The 18249-nt window shown below is 41.2% G+C and overlaps 1 protein-coding gene across 1 annotated transcript in view; it reads right to left on the bottom strand.

Annotated features, from left to right (window-relative positions):
* The window catches only part of GAD2 (glutamate decarboxylase 2), a 161533-nt gene that overhangs the window by 89580 nt on the left and 53704 nt on the right, over positions 1–18249 (bottom strand). Inside the window, exon 5 of the mRNA XM_077490993.1 lies at positions 6835–6925. Coding sequence (XP_077347119.1) covers positions 6835–6925 — 91 coding nt within the window. The remainder of the gene's footprint in view (positions 1–6834; positions 6926–18249) is intronic.

Raw genomic sequence — 18249 nt, 5'->3', positions numbered from 1 at the left:
ACACAAATCCCTGTTCGGCTCTGTGAGGAGTGACAGATCTTGTGTTCCTAATAGCTAGGAACCACGATCCATCACTTCCTCTAGTCAGTCCCCTCCCCCTTCAGTTAGAAACACATAGCAGGGAACACGGTTAATCCCTTGAGCACCCCCTAGTGTTAACTCCTTCCCTGCCATTGACATTTTTACAGTAATCAGTGCATTTTTATAGCACTGATTGCTGTATGAATGCCAGTGTTCCCAAAAATGTGTCAAAAGTGTCCGATGTGTCCGCCATAATGTTGCAGTCCTGATAAAAATCGCAAATCACCGCCATTACTAGTAAAACAAAATAAAATAATAAAAATGCTATAAATCTGTCCCTTATTTTGTAGATGATATAACTTTTGCGCAAACCAATCAATATACGCTTACTGCAATTTTTTTTACCAAAACTATGTAGAAGAATACATATCAGCCTAAACTGAGAAAAAAATAGCTTTTTTTAAAAAAATGGGGATGTTTCTTATAGCAAAAAGTACAAAATATTGTGTTTTTTTCAAAATCAACACATTTTTTTTGTTTATAACGCAAAAAATAAAAAACACAGAGGCTATCAAATATCACCAAAAGAAAGATATATTTATGGGGAAAAAAGGACGTCAATTTTGTTTGGGTGCAACATCGCACGACAGCGCAATTGTCAGTTAAATCTACTCAGTGCCGAATCGCACAAAAAAAGGCCCGGCCATTCAGCAGCCAAATCTTCCAGTGCTGAAGTGATTAAGGAATGGAAGGACACCGCCTTTTTTCAATTTCTATTCTTTTTCTCCTTCTTTCCTCTTGTTGTTGCCTTCTCTTCTTAGCTTTCTCTCATCTTATTGGCTAAATAAATGTATTGTGATGGATTACCTTTGTGTCCATATCTTGTTTGGGAAACTTTGTATCCCTAATTTTTTTTCCTTACCCCAAACAGTTAAAGCCCCCTTCTTTTTGGGCATTTCATTATATGATACCTTATGCTATTGTACTTGACTGCAACTTTTTCTGTGTACAGTTGTTGTTTTATCGTGGACTGACTATCTGGCCATGTTTAAATTTCTGTAAAAAGTATTTTAAGAGAAAGTTTAGAAATGTCAAATATGTTTACATTGGAAATAAGACACATGATACATCCATTATCAATATAATGAATGGCAACTTATTTTTTTATTTTTATTTTTTTAATGCCAAGGACTGTTCAAGAGTCAAGGGAAAATTGTTTGGTTTAGATGAAAGACCATTTTTATATCTGTATGTGAAAGTATTTTTCAATGCAAGCTGTGAAATTAGTTAACTTGTTTGTGGAGGTGTAATTCTCCAGTCACTGGGTAGTTATGTACCCCATCACTTCACTGGCCACATGCTTGTTCCGGGTCCTCCTGGGACATTCAATAGAGAAATATGGATAAAGAAGACAAACTTGGAGCTTGCAACATCAAAAATTGAGCATTGAAACCTGTTCTATTTTCCCTCTGACAATCTCCTTTTAATATTCATGATGGAATCAAAGGTTTAGGGGATGGGGAGCACATTGCTGTGGCCAATGGTATGTCAGGGTGGAAGGTACTAGACATGTGCAATTTGTTTCGGAATGAATCACAATTCGACTGAATTTTGCATCTTTAGGACATTCAGATGCATTTGCTAATGTCCGAAGAAAAACAAAAACAAATTTCAAGTAATTTGAAAGAAATTATAACGAAAATAACGAATAAATTCAGCATGATTAAAGGTCTAATGAAACAAAAGGTCAACTCTTTGTCAACTTTGTGCTGGAGGTTGGATTACTTGCAAAGTGCATTCCTGAGAACTGAGTTAGAAGGGTGTTGTATTGTATTTGAGCCAAGGAGAAGAGATATTGTCATAGTGTGTGTTGATGGATTCAATAAACAAACAACTTTCCAAACTATGAATCATTATCACTAATATATACATACATAAATAATGAATACTCGTAAAATTAAACAATCAACTACTTAGGCCCCTTTCACACCTGCGGACTGTTCAGATCCACCTGTCAGTTTTTCAGGCGGATCTGAACTGGAGCTCCATGTACCTCTATGGAGGCTCGGATGTCAGCGGAGACATGTCCACTGACATCCGATCAGCCCCGATTTGATCCTCTCCGCTAAAACCAGACAGGTGTAAACCCTATTTTTCATCCGTCTGGTGGATCGGATCGGAGGAAAACGGACAGGCAGTCTGTAATCATCCGAACCCCCATAGGGGAGAGCGGGGCTCAGACAGGTCCGTCCCTGCACAGAGTGCAGAGGTGGACTTGTCATCCGCCGGGGCACTGGATGATGCAATTTTTTTCGAAACGCGTAGGGCTGAGCGATGCGCTGATGTCACCCCTTACGAAGGAATTGTACCCAGGAACGACGAGTTTGTCTGTTTGCGTCCGGCTGGCGCATCGGACTTAAGGCTGATCTTTCCTTTGTGCTTTGTAAGTGCATTTTTGTTTTTATATTTGAGTTATATTAAAAGGTTTTACACTATTGGAGCTTCAATTTTGTTTTTGCATGGAATTGGCACATATGACCTAATATATGGGAGATAACTAAAGATACTTGTTTGACAACCTGGTCATGATATCGGTGGAGGGAGGAGAACAGCTGAGACCCTTCTGAAGTGGGAGATATCTATTGTTACATGCTGTTGGTGACCTTCTGTAGTGGGGGGTCATGAAATTCTGGTAAGGAGTAATTTTGGCTGTATGGTGGTGGATCAAGCACTTGCTACACAGTAGAAGATTTGACGATTTCATCTATTTTGGACTCTGTTGGAATTTAAATGTCTATATAATTACACATTGGGTGTTCACTATTTTGTTTTATATTTTTTGTTTTGTTTTTTTCTTTTTCCGTTGTTCACTGTGATCAATTACCCTATAACCCTTATTCTTTAGGACTGGGGGTAATAGGCCTAATTTTGCACATTATTATTGAAATTTTGTCTAATGTTTTTTACCATCATTGAATTTTATGTGGGTTTATGATTTAACGCAGCTTACTCAATTTTTCAATATTCTTCTACATATTCTTGGTAAAAAAAAATCACAATAAGCGTATATTGATTGGTTTATGCAAAAGTTATAGCGTTTACAAAATAGGGGATAGATTTATGGCATTTTTATTCTTATTTTTTTTTATTAGTAATGGTGGTGATCAGCGATTTTAAGCAGGACTGCAGTCAGATCAGACAATTTTGACACTTTTTTTGAGACCAGTGACATTTATACAGTGATCAGCGCTATAAAAATGCACCGATTATGCTATAAATGACACTGGCAGGTAAGGGTTTAACACTAGTGGTGATCAAGGGGTTAAATGTGTTCCCTGGGAGGTATTTCTAACTTTGAGGGCAGTGGACTGACTGGAGGAGGAGAGAGATCGCTGTTCCTGATTACTAGGAGCAGACAATCTCTCTCTACTCTCCTGTCAGAACGGCGATCTGTTTGTTTACATTGGCAGATCCCCTTTCTGGCTCTCTGTGGAGGGATAGCAGGTGACCAGCAGACATCGCGGCCGGAGGTCATGCTCCAGTGCCGTGTCTACTGTGTTTAATGTGCAAAAAGATGTACAGCTCCAGTGATTCGCGCAATAGAGCCAACCTGCCGCAGTATAATGACGGCGGCTGGCCAGCAAGTGATTAAACAATAAAACAAATCGATATGTTATAACGAATAGCTATACTCTACAGAACTAATGAATTATCTGAAAACAAATTAACATAACATAACAAATATACCAGAAGGAAATTATGTATTTTACGAATGTGAAAAGGAACGTAAATTTTCCTTATGCACAAGTCTAAAAGAGACCAGTTGAGACAATCTAGAGCCATCCCAGCTACACCAGCCACAGAGATTACTGTGTGCACTGTATACTACCCCTCAGAAGTATGGTAACCTCATCCATAAAGCATGCAGCACTAGGGCTTTTCAACAATCTCATTGCATTGTACATTTCAGAGTTATATGACAGACCATGCCTTAAAAAAACAGCCACAGATCCACCATTAACACCTGCATACATACCTATATCAGGGCATCCCCAGAACTCTGTATGTGCCCACAACATATAGTTCAATTAAGTGACACAAGTTGATTTTTATTCTATTTTTTAGGTTATACAGTTCAATGTTATTGTAGCGCTGGCTCCTGACGAGCAGGCGCTATTGTTTTTGTAAACTTAAGTTGCCTGAAGCCAAAGTTGGGCTTCAGGATTATTTCTCAAAATTTCTGGTTTCAGTAGCAGTCCAGCTGGGTTGCACTGGGTTCTTCTTGACCGCAGGGGTCGCTGTCACCGCTGGCAAGAGCAGAAACGCAGTCTAGCTGGATGCATTGAATGCCACTTATCTCTCGGGACCAGTCCAGTGGGAGTGTTTGCCTGCTGTGCATTCTGAGGGGTGGTATTTAAGGTACCAACGTCATGTTGGCGGGGATTATTTTCTGTCTGTTTGGTTCTGGGGGTCCTCCTGACCCAGCCCCCATGGCCCTCCTGGCCTGGGGTGCGGAACTATGCATCCTGTGTCTTGGGGCTGGCTGGCTCGAGGCGACGCAACTGAAAGGGATAGGTCTGAGGGAATTTCGGGGGCCTACTGATCCAGGGATGGTCCGGTGCCGTCTGTACAGAAGGGAGAGACCCAGCAACTGAAGAACCCCAGGGGAGGACTCCTTCAGGAGAAGACCGTGTACAAGGCTGGTTTCTCTGAAGGAGCCTGAAGGACGCAACCTGGATCAACACTCATACGGTATCGCTGGATCGGCTGAGAGAAACTGGTACCGTATGTCAGGTTTTTAAATTTATCCATATCCCTCAGTTAAGCTCAAGTGTATCTCACAAGGCTGTGGGAGAGACTTTACCGAGCATCCCATCTGCTGCTAGGCCTAGTGAGAGAGGTCTATCCGGTACCTGAACTCACCCCTAAACCTCTACCCTTCATTAACCTCCCCGGCGGTACGATTATTTCGGATTTTAGGTGCTAAAAGCGGTACCATTATTTTGCATGAAAATTTGGTGTTTTATATTGTAGTCCTGTAATTCTTAGGAATAATTCTCTTAAAGCGGAGGTCCACCCTAAAATGGACCTTCCGCTCATCGGATTCCTCCCCCCCTCCGGCGCCACAATTGCCACCTTTCAGGGGGGAGGGGGGTGCAGTTACCTGGATAATCCAGGTAACTGCACCCACTTCCGGGCTAGCTCTCTGCGGAAAGGGGCGTACATTACGCCCCTTTCCGCAAGTGCCCGCCCCCTTCCGCAAGTGCCCCGCTGCCTGCTGGGAAACACACAGATCCCAGAGGCAGAGGGGACCGTCCTCATTGCGCAGCGCGGCTCGCGCATGCGCAGTAGGGAACCGGGAAATGAAGCCGAAAGGCTCCATTTCCTGATTCCCATACCCAAGATGGCGGCGGCAGCACTCGAGTGTCGATCTAGAGATCGGCTTCGGGTGCCGACATCGCGGGCGCGCTGGACAGGTAAGTGTCACTATTTTAAAAGTCGGCAGCTGCAGTATTTGTAGCTGCTGACTTTAAAAAAAAAAAAAACGCGGAGTCCCGGCGGACTCCCGCTTTAAATCTGTCCAAACCAGAGTCTAGCAGACATCCCGGGTATGATAAAGTTTGAAAAATGAAATCATAAATTATAATATAATAAATAACTATAAATAATTGTACCAAATAATAATATAACAATAATAAAAATTATTCAATAATGTAAGCAAATCAAAAACACTGAAATTTGCTCAGTTGCAGAATTGTCACTGTCATTACTTTTCAGTATTTGATGACGGATCTCCCCACAAATCGCTATCGCTCAATTCTGTGAGTGATTACAATTTAATATCGCTGTTTTCTAGCTGTCTAAAACCATTTTTGATGTAAAGTGACAGTTTAGTTGCTATGGACAATCTCCAGTTTCCAGGCAGAAAGAACAGTTTTTATTATATAAAACTGCATGCAGGACACTGGGCAGACCACTAGGGACAAAGGGGAGGTGAAATATTTACATACAGCAATGTAATCTGTAAGATTACATTATACTGTATGTATACTGTGTGTTTCACTTTTTGAATTTGGCGCCGATCTCCGTCTCCGTGCGTCGCAACGCTCTCGGGGAAACGGAGATCGGGTCCGTGATAGATCGAGCGAGACACGGCTCGCTCGTACAGCGGGGAGACAACGCTGGATCCGAGGGAGAAGGTAAGTAAACCTCCTCCTGGATCCAGCGATGCAGTCCCGAGTCTGGCTCGGGGATACCGCTTTTGGTATAAAAATTCCACCCCGAGCCAGACTCAGGAATACCGTCAGGGGGGTTAACAGACTTTGTTATTCTAAATAAATAACCCTAAATAAATAAAAGAGGATTCAGTGTCAATTTCAACATTCTTTGGGCCATTTACCACAGGATCCCCAAGACAAAGAAGCAAGCAGGTGAGGTAACGGTAAGCCCAAATCAAACCAGCAGCTCCTTCGGGGGTCAGTGCTACATTAGCAAACACTAGCAACATACACCCTTAAAACCCACCACAACAAATATGTTTCATTATAATTGTATCTTGCATTCTAAAAATTGTTATGTACAGTCATATTCAGACTGTCTTTGCTATAGTACAATATATACAGTATATTGCTTTTACAGCAATTCTGTAAGCACTAGTAGATACTAAGCACCTTAGCTCATTTATCAGTATTCCCAGTGTTCACATACAATCAGCATTTGTGTTTACTACACACAATATTTTGTACACTATATAGTAGGCAATACATGTATCTTCTGCTAAAGTTACAAGTTCATTATATTCACAACACTTACATATTGGTGTTCGCAGTTGAGGTCAGCCAGTCTGCTGCTAAGCCAACCATGTCCAGACCAGTTGAGAGCTGGTTAAAATATCGTGGATGTCCTAGAAAACATAAAATAATAAATTAATAGATTATTCATAATATAACATACAGTATATTGTTGTAATGTGTGGAATTCAATGGGTTTTACAAAAGCAGGTGTTATTTTTTTTCAGCAATATATAGCAAAGAAATATGGCCTTAAATCTGACTTCTAGATAAAGAGCATTGCAGTCATTTCTGGAGGTAGCATAGCAAATTTTCAACATTCCACAGACTACACTGCACTTAAAAAATAGTGGTTGATTTACTAAAGGCAAAAAGACTGTTCACTTTGCAAGGAAAAGTAACGTTAGCAAATGTGGTTAAAGTGGAACTTCACTCAAAAAGAAAAAACATAGCAAAAACCTTCAAAAAGTTCTGCTGGTTTTCCCCCTCACCCCAGCTTGTAAACGATTTAAAAAAATTTGGGGGGGAGGGGGAGCAAGTACTGATTTTTTTTCAGTACTGGCTCCCACTTACTGCAATCCTCCTCTTTTTGAGGATGGTGTCCCTATCTTCGATTCTCTTCCCTCCCACAGCCTTCCCAGGAGGCTGTAGGACTATTCACAAGTAACAGGAGGCTGCAGGACCATTCACAAAGTATCATGCAAGCTCAAGCATGCAGAGTGGGGAGCTGCCTGTAACCAAGATGGTGGCACCAGAAACCCATAGCAGTAATAAGAACTGGCTGTGGGAAGACAATGCTTGACCCAAGGCACTGGTAAGTGCTGATTTTTAAAAGTCAACAGCTACAGTATTTATAGCTGCTGACTTAAAAAAAAAAAGCTAAAGGAAATTGGTCCAGGACTTTCTCCAGAGGCTATTTGAGGTAAACATCCCACTGTGCCCCAAAGTTTTTCTATTAGGTCTACTGCCCTATAGCCTGCCTAAGTTAGCTAAGAAATTAACACACCATATTCTTACGGCTGCTAGGTGTCTTATTGCCCTCCAGTGGAAGGGGCAAACACCCCCGACCTCTATTGATCTTTACACTAGGAGTAAAGACTTAGAAACTTTAGCGGCATGATGCGATATGGAAGCCTAGGCACTCGCAGTATAACCCCCACATTAACGGTAAGCTCTCATCCTCCCCAGGAGCATCAAACCCCACTGTCTACTATTCCTCTGACCTCTTCTCTTTTTCTATTCTGTCTCCTATTTTTACTGCTGGCATTTTTGGTCTCTGTCAACTGTCAAGGGCTCTTGTAATTAGAGCTGCTAAACTTAGGATGTTTCCTACTGGAACTGTTCTTGACTGACGTCCTTTCTGAAGCCCGAAGGCTTACTATTTAAGTTAAATGGTATCATTGTTACTTATAATGCCATGCAGTTGTAACACGTTTATTTTTCCTTGTATGACGATGTTACAGTGAGTCTGGGGTGAACTCTATCAGATGTCCTTGTTTGAGATATATATATATATATATATATATATATATATATATATATATATATATATATATATATATATATATATATAGTTTTTTTTTCTTTTCTTTTACACCTTTTGATATGTTGTATATTGGAAAAATCTAATAAAAATTGTCAATTAAAAAACAAAAGACTGAAGTTTCACTTTGCATAGAACAACCAATCACATGAACAGAAAATGAAACAGAATTTTTGCTTGCACATGATGGGACAATAGAAGTCAGTAGAGCTTTACGTTGTTCACTAAACTCTGGGAAAACTTCACTTGCAAAGTCAACAGCTTATTTGCCTTTAGTAAAGCAAGCCCATAACGTGTTGACCTTGGCCAATTTCAGCCTATACATGGATAGTGAGGAAGGAGGAAGTAGTGGGACACTAGCTAAAGCTGGCCATACATTATTAAGTTTTTCATTCAACCAGACATGTTGAATGAAAAAAAAAAAGATGTGATTACCCCATCCACACATTCGAGGTGGATGGGGGAATCTTTCCTGCTGTGCTATTGTCTTCTGATGGCAGGGAGCCTTCCTCGATGTCAGAGCACACTGATTAGTGTTGTTGGCTATAGCCAGCCACACTGATTCATTGGGAAATACCCAACAGGCTGGTTGTGCAGAAGTCAATCTGTAGTTTTCGATCTATGTATGGCTACCTTAAAGAGGAGGTTCAGCCCCCCCCCCCCCCCCCCCACAAAAAATGTAAAGTTAGCAGCTACAAATACTGCAGCTGCTGACTTTGAATATACAGATACTTACCTGTCCAGGGAGCCAGCAATGTCGGCACCACAGCCAATCTTTGGATCGGGTGTTGGGTGCAGCAGCCACCATTTCTGATAAGGGAACCCAGCAGTGAAACCCTTCAGCTTCACAGCCAGTCCCCTACTGCACATGCACGAATTGTGCTGCACTTTCTAACTGGTCCAGCGGCGGAGGGAGGAGGAAAGGGCTGAACTTCTGGGAGACTGGACCATGGACCTGTCAAAAACAGGTACCTGTTCAATCCTGAAAGATGAAAGGTGGTAAATGTGGCACTGGAGGGGGGGGGACAGAAAAGCAGAGGCTCCACTTTTGAGTGGAACTCTGCTTTAAGTAATCACTATTCTCTATCCCCTGCCAGAAAGCTTCCAGTGTTAGATGGACAGCCCAGTACAATGAGGCAGAGCCTGATTGCCTCATTGGGCTGCTCCTTACTTCTGCCTGTACTGGTGATTTCACAAAACTAAACACAGGCATATATGCTAGGAGTATATTAAAATATAAACATTTTATGATTTTGGACTAGATGCCACTCATCACTATATCATTTTCCACATCCAGTAAAGTTATTTAAGAGCACAAAAACAAGATGTTGTCAGACATAGGAAGCTGTGTAGTGCACTAAGCAAATAAAAATAGATGCTAAGAATGACTTCCAAGAAGCGAGAGAAGTGGTACCATGCAGTGTCCATGTAGACATAATAACTTCTACTATGAATTATAGCCGGCATACAAAACTGAAGCTGTACTACTATAAAATACCACTACATACAGAATAAAAATACCACTACATATAGAATAAGAATAGACATTAGGGGGCTGGCCGCTGCCAAGACTCTGATACAAAAAAGTAATAGGGAAAGATATAAGATTTCAATGTCTGTGTTGTGAAAATGAATTAATTCTCAATGCTTTTAGATACAGAGAGGAGTGTTTTCTACTGCTTGTAAATATTTTGGTGAGCATGAACGAGGCACAGGTTCACTTTCTATGCATTTTACCTAAATAAATTGGCAAGCAAAAAAAACTTCCAAAAGATACACCAAGAGCAGACCTTTTAGATACAACCTAAACAACGTAAAACCAACACAACATCTATACCTCCTGCTATCAATGTCCTGGTCTCTGGAATCCATTCCAGAATCCCAAGGTGTCCTTTGTGTAAATGCCACCCTGACTGAAAATGAAATGTGGATGTAACAGAGAAACATGGAATCATCAATTTGTCATCAATTTGTCAAATCATAAACTTTTCGAACCAGAAATAATAGTTCTTTCCAAAAGCCTCACTATCTGCCCAACTACCAAATTGGATAATTTACAGTCATTGTCAGATATGCAGGAATGAAGTTGAAGGAAAAAAAACCTGGCAGCTCAGGAGGAACCTCTGTACTAACTATCTGATTTTAGTACCACAATCTCCCCCACTGTGCTATTGTGTTCTGACAGGGAAGACAACCCCCCTCCCCCACCACAACACACCCTAAAAATGTGTTTACATTTAAGATGGTGCTGCTATAAGACCGCAAACAGAACAAAATAAATGACAGCACACACATACAGAAATAACATTTAAATCCTGCAAGGCTATTTAACCACTTAACAACCGGCCCATAGCCGAATGACGGCTACAGGGCGGTTGTTTAACTCTGGAAGGCCGTCATATGATGTCCTCCCAGAATTCCGTGACCACTGGGTCCTTTTACCGCGGCCATTTACCACATGATCGCTCCGTCAAATGAAAGAGTGATCACTTGTAAACAACTCCATCCCCTCTCTGTACCGATCGGTACAGCGGAGGGGGAAAAGATCGGTGTCAGCAGCGCTGTGAGCTGCATCTGCAGAGCCCACATCGCTGCTCACCGAAATTTAACCCCTTAATTTCCTGCCAATGCTCTGCAATACCCTGCCAATACTCTGCAATGCCAGCTAATACTCTGCAATACCCACCAATACTCTGCAATGCCAGCTAACACTCTGCAATACCCACCAATACTCTGCAATACCCACCAATACTCTGCAATACCAGCCAATACTCTGCAATGCCAGCTAATACTCTGCAATACCCACCAATACTCTGCAATACCCACCAATACTCTGCAATACCCGCTATTACTCTGTAATACCCGCCAATACGCTGCAATACCAGCTAATACTCTGCAATACCTCCAATACTCTGCAGTATAATTCCAGCCAATACTCTGCAATACCCTGCCATAAATTTCCATACCCGGAGATACCCAGCCATACTCGGAGATACCCAGCCATACTCGGTGATACCCTGCAATACCCAGCCATAGACCCCCCCCCTCCCCGCCGTCCCTCAGGTGCTTCTACCGACTCGCCAATACGATCAAAGTCAGAATCTTTTTTTTTTCGGGCTTCCCAGCTTAGAGGTGAGATGTGGGGTCTTATTGACCCCATATCTCACTGTAAAGAGGACCTGTCATCCCATATTCCTATTACAAGGGATGTTTACATTCCTTGTAATATGAATAAAAGTGATCAAAAAATGTATTTTTGGGAAAAAAATGTCAAACTAAAATAAATAAAGTAATATGAACAATAAGAATTTTTTTTTTTTAAAGCGCCCCTGTCCCCATGTGCTCGCATGCAGAAGCGAACGCATACGTAAGTCCTGCCCACATATGAAAACGGTGTTCAAACCACACATGTGAGGTATCGCTGCGAACGTTAGCGCAAGAGCAATAATTCTAGCCCTAGACCTCCTCTGTAACTCAAAACATGTAACCAGTAAAAATTTTTTTAAAGCTTTGCCTATGGAGATTTTTAAGTAGCAACGTTTGGCGCCATTCCACGAGCGTGTGCAATTTTAAAGCGTGACATGTTAGGTATCTATTTACTCGGCGTAACTTCATCTTTCACATTATGTAAAAATTGGGCTAACTTTACTGTGTTTTTTTTTTAAGCACAAAATTTTTTTGGGACAAAAAAAAGCATTCGAAAAATTGCTGCGCAAATACCGTGCGAGATAAAAAGTTGCAACAACCACCATTGTATTCTCCAGGGTGTTTGCTAAAAAAAACATATATAATGTTTTGGGATTCTATGTAATTTTCTAGCAAATAAATTATGATTTTTACATGTAGGAGAGAAATGTCAGAATTGGCCTGGGTGCTCCAGAACGCCTGATGGTGCTCCCTGCATGTTAGGCCTCTGTATGTGGCCATACTGTGTAAAAGTCTCACACATGTGGTATCGCCGTACTCGGGAGTAATAGCAGAAGGTGTTTTGGGGTGTAATTTGTGGTATGCATATACTGTGTGTGAGAAATAAACTGATAATATGACAATTTTGTGAAAAGAAAAAAAAGTTTAAAAAAATCTTGATTTTGCAAAGAATTGTGGGAAAAAATTACAACTTCAAAAAACTCATCATGCCTCTTACTAAATATCTTGGAATGTCTTCTTTCCAAAAAGTGGTAATTTGGGGGGTATTTGTACTTTTCTGGCATGTTAGGGTCTCAAGAATTGAAATAGGCCGTCAGTACTTCAGGTGTGATACATTTTCAGACATTGGCACCATAGCTTGTGGACTCTATAACTTTCACAAAGACCAAATAATATCCACCAATTTGTACTTATTTTTACCAAAGATATGTAGTAGTATAAATTTTGGCCAAAATTTATGAAGAAAAATTACTAATGTGCTAAATTTTATAACAGAAACAAAGAAAAATTCATTTTTTTACAGAATTTTCAGTCTTTTATAGCACAAAAAATAAAAAACCGAGCGGTGATTAAATACCACCAAAATAAAGCTCTATTTTTGTGAAAAAAAGGACAAAATTTAATATAGGTCCAGTGTTGCATGACTGAGTAATTGTCATTCAAAATGTGAGAGCACCGAAAGCTGAAAATTGGTCTGGTTATTAAGGGTTTTTAAGTGCCCAGTGGTCAAGTGGTTAAAACACCTGAACATATTCAAAAATATGGGGAAGGGGGGATGGGGTGCTTCGGGCCAAGGGATCTGGTATGTGTGAACTGTCATTTATTTTGTTCTGTTTGCGGTCTTATAGCAGCACCATCTTGAATGTAAACACATTTTTAAGGTGTGCCCCTCAAGTCTGTTGTTTGTATATTGTAAGGGCCCTGACCAGATCCCTTGGGCTGGAGCACCCCATCCCCCCTTCATTACCTCTTATTAGTGTCCACCTATGTTATAGGAAGAGTCCTTATAGTTCTCCCATAAAGAGGACTTTCATTCTATGAATAGCGTAGGACCCACTGATATTGGTGTACTTTGAGGCAGTAGTGGGCTTAGCACTATATGGCCATATGGTGTAAACTAATCCCCATATTTTTTAATATGTTCAGGTGTTTTAAATAGCCTTGCAGGACTTAAATGCAATTTTTGTATGTGTGCGGTTTTATAGCAGCACCATCTTGAATGTAAATGCATTTTTATAGTGTGCCCCCCCCCCCCCCCCCCCCAAGTCTGTTGTTTGATTAGAGGCATATACTCTAATAGGCTCCAAAATAGGGTGGAATTGGAGAGCAGAGCATTACGCTCGGAGCCCACCCAGATGTGTTAGAAAAGCAAATGAATAATCGCTTTTCTAACACTGAACCACCTCTCCTCCTAACAGGAGGCAAAGGTCCAATACCCATAACCTGCTTGGCTGAAAGGACAGGCGCTCCTATTGGCAGGAAGAAAGAAGTGACGCATGAAGGACACAGCCCCCCGCTGCTTGACCCACTGCCCATCCCACAGCTTGCTGCCACCACATGTTACCTGACCCGCCACCAAGATGGGGTAAGTGCCGGTCAGATAGGAAGCAGGCAGGCAGGGGGTCACAGTGGCTGCATTTCATGGGCACAGTGGCTGCATATTATGGGCACAGTGGCTGCAATTGATAGGCACAGTAGCTGCATTTGATGGGCACAGTGGCTGCATTTGATAGGCACAGTGGCTGCAATTGATGGCACAGTGGCTGCATTTGATGACAGATCCGCTGCATTTGATAGGCACAGTGGCTGCATTTGATGACAGAATCGCTGCATTTGATAGGCACAGTGGCTGCAATTGATGGCACAGTGGCTGCATATGATGGGCACAGTAGCTGCATTTGATAGGCACAGTGGCTGCAATTGATACCACAGTGGCTGCATTTGATGGCCACAGTGGCTTAATTTGATGGGCACGGTGGCTTCATTTGATGACACAGTGAGGCTGCAATTTATGGGGGTTTTTTTCAGTATTTTTCAGAATGTGTCAGTTTGTTTGCGCCCCCCCAAAAAAAAAAATTTGAGCACCAGTCGCCACTGTCACACATTCTTATCATCTTCACTAAACCACAAATACAGTGCCTAGGTTGTTACACGGCTCATGAAATTCATTCTTACACACAACTACTTCACTTTAAATAATGTCATCTATCTTCCGAGTATGAGTACTGCTATGGGAAGTAAAATGCCACCCCAATATGTAAACTTATTTATGACTGACATGGAGGACAAATTCCTAACAGCATGCAACAAAAACAATACAGATACTATCATTATATTGATGATATTTTCATCATATGTAAAGGTAAATAAAATCTAAAACAATTTTACTCATTGATCAACACTTTTCATCCATCAAACTAAAAATGGTTTGTTCAAACACATTTCAACTTCCTGGACACCACCGCGCATGCGCCGTAATGCGGGGACAGGATTAAGGAGCACACCATTGTGCCCTTAACACTTCCGGGTTGGGGGTTTAAATGGCGCGCTCGAGATTTGAATCTTCAGAGCGCTGCCTGTGTTGAGACGAGCAATGCGTAGGATCTCTGAGCTTCAGGTATTGTCCCTCCATTCTGACTCCATATTTGTTTCAGCTACATGCATTTCTTTTCCTGGTCCGTTCAGATGTTTGATCATTGACTAATTATGCTTACCTTTTATTCTGAACCAGGAAAAATCTGTAATTGAATTTCTGGACATCTCTTATAGAAAATTTGGTGACACCTTAGAAGTATTTGATCTAACTATCCAATGTATTTGGGGTATGTCTTCCGCCTAAAATAATAATAACCCTCTGAGGTGCACACTGCTTTTATTGACCAGGGCTCACTGGGTGCCTTTTGTCAACATGAGAGATCTTATCTATCCATCTCTTTACTTATTCTCTTATACTGCTCTATCTTACCAGCCCATGGTCTCTGATATATTTATCCCTCTCTATTGAACACCATTTAAATGGACCATTGCATCATTATTTTTTCAGTCCCTGTATGCGCTGTTCAGAGTCTCTCCACCTTGCCCCCCGTGTCCGCCCTTAGGGGGGGCACCCTGTTTTGAGGGTGTCTCGAAGTAGGTCGCTCGTATGCTGTGGGTTGGGAGCTCCAGGGGTGAGTTATGATCCAACACTGTTTTTTCTAATACAATGCTGATGCACTGTTTATTTACTATTGCTGTTATTGTTACTTCCTTTTGTAAAAAACTTTCTGACATTTTGTATGATATTATTGTATACTTATATATATATTTTTCATACTAGATTTTTAAAAGTGACGTTCCCTGAGGAAGCGGTGTTCTTAGTACCGCGAAACCGGTCGGATTTATGCGTCATCCCTGTATCTCCGTAAAACATTTAATTGTTTAGAATGTGAACCAATTGGGTCCTGTGATTGGATTTAATATTGTGGTTCTGCTACAGCAATGTTTTTGTATTATCTGTTATATGGATTAAATTATAATAAAATGTAATTTTGTTTTAACGATTGTTCTACAATATTTTCTGATACCGTAATAGTCCCTGTTCCCACTGAACCAATTGGAAATTCATCTCTTTGAGGTTGTTTCCTCCTGGTTGTTCTGAGCTATATGCCCAGTTTTCTCTTATATACGTATTGGGACGATGGTATCCTATTGATTTTGGAGGCTTTTTGACTAACTTCCTGGACACCACAGTATACTTTAGAGATGACAAGCTTCACACTGCGATATACAGGAAACCCAATGACAAATGCAACTATCGCCACAGCTCCAGTTTTCACCCCCAACACACCAAACGAGCAATCATACACAGCCAGGCCATCAGATACCACTGAATATGCCCAGACCCAAAAGACAGAGATCCAAAAGAAAGGTTACAAGGACAAAACCATCACCACCAGCATAAACACGGCCTTTTGATCCCCAAAGAGAAAATCGACTTCAATACAAAGAGAAAAAAACAAATAACCGTGTACCTCTAGTAACCACATACAATCCTGCATTAGAAGGGATAAGGAAGATAATCAAAGATTTACAACCCATCATAACAGAGGATAAAACTCTAAAAGAAATATTCCAACAATCCCCAATACTGGCTTTCAGACAACCACCCAACCACAGACATAAACTAATTTTCCCACCTTACCAGCCACTCAGTGTCTACTGCTCCTCTTTGTCAATCACTCCACTGGCTTCTACTCATTCAACTAATTAAATTCAAAATTCTAATAACAACTTACAAAGCCATCCACAATTCGGCCCCCAGCTACATTACTAACCTGGTCTCAAAACACCAACCTACTCGTTCCCTTCGTTCCTCCCAAGACCTTGTGCTCTCTAGTTCCCTTGCCACCTCCTCCCATGCTCACCTCCAGGACTTTTCCTGAGCCTCTCCCATCCTCTGGAACGCCCTACCCCAATCTGTCCAACTAGCTCCTACTCTGCTTGCTTTTTGACAGTCCCTGAAAACCCTTCTCTTCAGAGAAGCCTATCTGGTCCCCACCTAACAACTGTACATTTATTTTCTCCACCAGCGCATCCCCCACAGTTACTACCTTTTGTACTGTAGCTCTTGACCTTCCCTCTTAGATTGTAAGCTATAAGTAGCAGGGCCCTCTGATTCCTACTGTATTAAAGTGTATTGTATTTATACTGTCTACCCTCAAGTTGTAAAGCACTGCGTAAACTGTTGGCGCTATATATATCCAGTATAATAATAATAATAGGAAACTTCATTCTGATTATGTCACAAATAATGGAAGCAAACCCTGCAATAAAAAACGCTGAAAACTGTGCAACCAAATCAATCTATCTAAAAGTTTCACACACACAAAAGGGGCCTTCAATGTCACAGGGTAATACAACTCCACCTCCAGTAATAATGTGTACCTCATCCAATGCAAAAAATGTAGCAAGGGAACTTATGTTGGCGAAACAGGACAGATGTTGCGACAAGGACCAATTTGCACAGACACAACGCCAAGAAACACAAAGAAAATGAGTTCTGCACACCCGTGGGACATCATTTCTCACAACCGGACCATATTTTAATGGAAGACCTTAGTTCTTAAAGGAAATTTCAAAACTTTCAGAAAAGGAGTAATTTTGCACTAAGAATGATAGTTCTATTTCACACAAAAGATAATAGCCTAGATTTAGACATGGGTGTTCTTACTCATCATCCAACAATTTGACCCCCTATGTGACTGTCATTATGCACTTTCCCCTTATCACCCAATATATTATCAAAGATTAACATATTAGAGAAGTCCCCAGAGATGACACAAAGCTATAAACATGATACAAAGCAATGTAGTGAAATATGGTTCCTAAGGATGTCCTTGACTTGCAAGCTGAGCTACACGCAGTTTAATTGATAACTATATAGGGCTTAATGTTGATAAATGTATGCACTTGATGGCTAAAAACATGCATCATCATATATCCTAGGGGGAGGTACATCCAGGGCCGCTGGTAGGAATCATGGGGGCCTCGTACAGCCTACCTGACGGGACTCCCTTCTGCCCCACCCCTGGTCCCTCCTTCATCCCCACCCTTGGCCCTGCCCCTATACAGAGAGGCTAGGGTATACAGAAAGTCTAAATTGTGGGTGTGGCCAATTAAAAAATATGCACCACGCGGAGCTGAAAAATGGACGTGATTTAAATTACACTTAATTATTGGGCATGGCTTAAAGGGGTGTGGTTAATTGGAGTCTAAGATGACTGTGTGTAGGATGCAGTTGTGCTGCGTTCAAAACTGCACTGTCCAATTTTTCACACAGTCAAACAGTTCTACATGAAAAAGGAGATTATATTTATGTCAGCTAAGCCCACTTTTTAAAAAAAACTTTTTTCTAAACTTTTAATGAGAAGCAATATTATGTCTAAGGGCTGGTTCATACCATGCCTACATTTGAATTGTGAAGGAATG

This window comes from Lithobates pipiens, unplaced genomic scaffold (assembly GCF_037356315.1).
Source record: "Lithobates pipiens isolate NorthernLeopardFrog02 unplaced genomic scaffold, aLitPip1_a1.2 Scaffold_19, whole genome shotgun sequence".
Classification (NCBI taxonomy): domain Eukaryota; kingdom Metazoa; phylum Chordata; class Amphibia; order Anura; family Ranidae; genus Lithobates; species Lithobates pipiens.
Note: the sequence above shows the minus strand (reverse complement) of the source record. Positions and strands in the feature narration are given on the sequence as shown.